General features: G+C 50.9%; 1 protein-coding gene across 1 annotated transcript; it reads right to left on the bottom strand.

Annotated features, from left to right (window-relative positions):
* Positions 1–2272: 2272 nt before the first annotated feature.
* On the bottom strand, positions 2273–3492 carry LOC124593929 (vegetative cell wall protein gp1-like). Its single transcript, XM_047132279.1, has 2 exons — positions 3183–3492; positions 2273–2322 (listed from the first exon to the last, which is right to left on the bottom strand). The coding sequence occupies exons 1-2, from the start codon at positions 3490–3492 to the stop codon at positions 2273–2275; spliced, it is 360 nt and encodes a 119-aa protein (XP_046988235.1).
* Positions 3493–4232: the final 740 nt, after the last annotated feature.

Genomic DNA, 4232 nt, shown 5'->3' with positions numbered 1-4232 from the left:
TTGCAATTCATGCAGATTGCGAGGGGCGTGCAAATCACGAATAGCTGCTAAATGTGACTGGGAGGGATGAATGCCTTGAGCATTAATAACACGTCCCAGATACTCCATCTCCGTAAGGAAAAATGAACATTTATCGATGTTGCAACGTAGGCCTGCCTGAGACAACACTGTAAACAAACACTCCAAATTACGGAAATGTTCAGCAGGCGTCCGACCGGATACAACAATATCGTCTAAATAGTTGCAACACGATGGCACATTAGCCAGAAGTTGTGACAAAAAACGGTGAAAAACAGCTGGAGCTGACGCACAACCAAAAGGCAAACGCAGAAAACGGAACAACCCCAACGACGTGTTTATGACAAAATACTGTTGTGATTGCTCGTCGAGGGGCAATTGCAAATATGCTTCACGGAGATCAATTTTGGAAAAGAAACGAGCTTCCCCTAACTTATCCATCAGCTCGTCCGGTCTAGGCAAAGGAAAAGAATCAATGACATTCTGAGGATTAACTGTCGACTTAAAATCAGCACACAAACGTAACTTGCCAGACGGTTTCTTTATAATAACTAAGGGAGAAGCCCACTGGCTCGCTGAAACGGGTTGAATAACACCGTTGTTTTGCCAACGACGAAGTTCATCTGCTACAGGTGCCCGGAGGGCGTGAGGCACTGGACGAGCACGAAAAAATCGAGGCTGAGCATTATCTTTTAACGTAATATGAGCGGCAAAGTTCGCAGCACAACCTAGTTCGTCTTTAAATATGTCACTGTATCGTTTACACAAATCGGTTATGCTGTCTTGAGGAACAACAACAGAATTAATTTGCAACACATTGTCTTGGATAGACAGGCCAAACAAGTCAAAACAGTCTAATCCGAAAATGTTTACACTGTCTGTAGGGCGGAGCACTGTGAATGAAACTGTTTTTGTATTGCCACGGAATGTGGCTGGCACGCTACATACACCTAACACAGGAATGTGTTCTCCACTATAAGTAGCCAAAGAATGTTTTGCCGCTGAAAGTTTAGGGCGGCCGATAGCCGCATACGTAGCACTATTTATGAGAGTCACAGACGCACCAGTGTCTAATTGAAAATTGAAGGTCTTATCCTGGATGCGTAGTTTCACAAATAGTTTATTACACTGTCTCTGGATCGGTGCAATGGAGGCGGAAGACACAAAATCGGCGCGTTTAGCGCGTGTTCGCTGCTTACGACAACTCGTGGGTTGGGCGGGTGGAACAACAACTCCCGCTTCACTTGCAGTCTGTACATTACGTTTTACAGCGTTTGAATTACGCTTGGGTCGCATAGCAGAGGGCTGGGTGGGTGGCTTATTGCGAACAAGTTTATTACCCACAAGAACCGTGGAAGAGTCTTTAAACGCGACCTTCTGGGCGGGCTGGCTTTGAAGAACATGAACATCCATGGGCTGGGCAGCACTAGAATTGTTCTTGCGTTTACGCAAACAAACAGTCTGGATGTGTCCTTTCCTTTGACAAAAGTGACAAACCGCGTTTCGTAACGGGCAACGTTCACGAGGATGAGCAAGAACACACTTAGGGCAAGACTTAACTCTATCATTTTGCACACGCGGCTGACGAATGTGTTTAACATGACGCGGCCGGCTAGTGTTTACAGCCTGACTCTGCCGGTGGGGCCGCGGGCGTGACATAAATTGCTTAGCACAGGCAATTTGAGAAATACATGGCTGATCTAACTCACACTCAGCATAGTCAAAAGTATCTTGGGCTTCAATGATGTTCATCACAGTCTCTAATGACGGGTCAGGCAACTTTAAGATAGCAGCACGAATACGAGAATCTGCAATGTTTTGAGTAATAGCGTCTCGTAACATGACATCACTGTAGGAAGCTCCACACACACAATTAAATCGGCACTGACGGGTGAGGCCCCGTAAATCTGTTAACCACTGTTTATTAGATTGATGTGGCAGTTTCTTTAATCTGAAGAACTTCAATCTGGCTGCTGCCACATGAACTCGCGACTCGAAATACTCAGCAAGCTTGTTAACAACAACGTCATAGTCTAAAGCTTCTGGCTTGGATTCCGGGAACAACTTACAAAGTAGTCGATAGACTTCCACGCCTGCAGTGGAAATTAAATAAAGCTGCCGCTCAGTACCCGTGATTTTGTAGACTGTCATGTGCGCCTGCAACTGCGCGAAATATTCTCGCCATTCTTCTCTTGATGCATCAAAAGCACGGAAAGGTGGTGCTGCCTGTGCTTGTTCCTTTTGAGTTGGAGGATTAGCCGCTTGTTTGGCGATTGCTTCCACCAGACTTTGTATTTGCTGACTCTGTAACAAGATCAACTGTTGTAATTCGGCAGACATAGTGAACACAAATTAAACCAGCCCCCAAAATTTTATCGCTATGATTAGTATAACCAGAAACAAGTTGAACCAGCCCTGCACACGAGTTCGGAAGCCCTCGTCGCCAGTTTTGTGGCGGCGTTCGTAGCGACAAGCAATTCGCTGTAGAAACGGCTTACGAAGTCACCACCACACTTTTAATAGCGGGCCGACCGGTCCGCTGGAACAGTGAACAGAAAGATGAAAACCCAAACACTCTGATTAAATAAAAGTCGGTACTTATCTTTATTAACGAAGATACAGAAAGACAGTAGTGAACTCCGTGTCTACAGAAATCTGTCTAGTTCGAGTCGGAGCGGCTAGGTCAGCGTCGGCTGACGACAAACAACAACTCTGCTGCGATGAACACACAACTGACTAGCAAGTACACAATTCGGTGGCGAGTATACAACTGAGCGGAGAATACAGAACTGTCCTAGCGCTCGCGACTCCAGCGCTTAAGAAGCCAGAAGCCAGCGGTGGCGCGCGCGGACTTGCGGCGATTTCCTGTCTCGCTGGCGCTGCTTATGCGGACGGCGTCCGGACTTTGATGCTGCCAACCTCTTGGCAGGGGGCTCGGGTGGCATTACTGGCTAGGATATAACACTCCTCCCCCCCAAATCGCCGCACCGTCGTTGAATAATGACGTGGCGAGCGTCGACGGCGGGGGAGGGGTCTGGCCGCAGGCGTAGCGGACGAGACCGGGGTGGAGACTGTTGTCGGTGGCAGTCCCCGGTCAGCACCCCAGCATTGGCTGCGCGGGGCCTCGGGAAACACCGACTGAAAACCGAGGTCAGGGTGCATGCCTGTGACCACGGGCGCAGCTTCTGGTACTGGACGCGACGGGGCGTCGGGACCCACGAAGAGAGGCAGCGTCTCCTGACGCTGCGTCGACGGCTGCTGAGTGGGCGCCGGACAAGGCGCTGCGGTGTCAGACTCCTTGGGGGTGCCCAGGGAAAGCGGCTGCAGGACAGGCTGCACAGCCACCGCTTGGGAAGGCGGCCCGGCTGAGGGGTCGACGTCCATCAGCTCCGAAGGCGGTGGCGACTGAAGAGGGACCGCAGGCGCCGGAGCGACCACCTGGGGCGCTCCCGGATGAAGCTGCGCGGGAGGCATCAACGGGACGGGCTGTCGGCGTGGTAGCGGCGACGGCAGCGAAGTCGGAAGGCGCGGCTGGAACCCGCCGCGGACCAAATCTGTGGACAAAGAACGAGCGGCAGAATCCGGGCGGCCAGCGCGGCGCAACTGGTTCTGATGCCGCCTGTGCACCCCAGTAGCACCTGGAACAGTATAAAAACCGCGACCCTGGACACTTATCACGGTACCACGTTCCCAACGACGGCGACCGTGATAAACTCTGAAAAAAACGGCGTCGTTGCGCTGAAAACGCGTGCGATGCTCAGAAGCGGCGGGTCGATCCGGGGGGTGCAACAACAGTAGTAGGGTGCGATGACGACGGCCGTGGAGAAGCTCCGCAGGCGTAGGGCCGTCGCGTGGCGTGGTCCGGTACGACGACAGGAACGTGATGAGGGCCTGCTGACGAGAGTGCGTAGCACGAAGGCGGTCCATATGATCCTTGAATGTACGTACAAATCGTTCCGCTGCACCAGTCGATTGAAGGTGGAACGGCGGAGTAAGAACATGGCGAATGCCATTGGCAGAACAAAAACTTTCAAATTCAGCAGAGGTAAATTGTGGACCATTGCCAGACACTAAAGCTTCTGGAAGACCCTCAATACGAAAAATTGAAGTCAACGCCTGTATAGTTTGTGCAGACGTTGTAGACTGCATGGGGACAACAAACGGAAAATTACTAAATGCATCTATCACGATGAGCCAACGAGAATTCCAATATG

This window comes from Schistocerca americana, chromosome 2 (assembly GCF_021461395.2).
Source record: "Schistocerca americana isolate TAMUIC-IGC-003095 chromosome 2, iqSchAmer2.1, whole genome shotgun sequence".
NCBI classification, from domain to species: Eukaryota; Metazoa; Arthropoda; class Insecta; order Orthoptera; family Acrididae; genus Schistocerca; species Schistocerca americana.
Note: the sequence above shows the minus strand (reverse complement) of the source record. Positions and strands in the feature narration are given on the sequence as shown.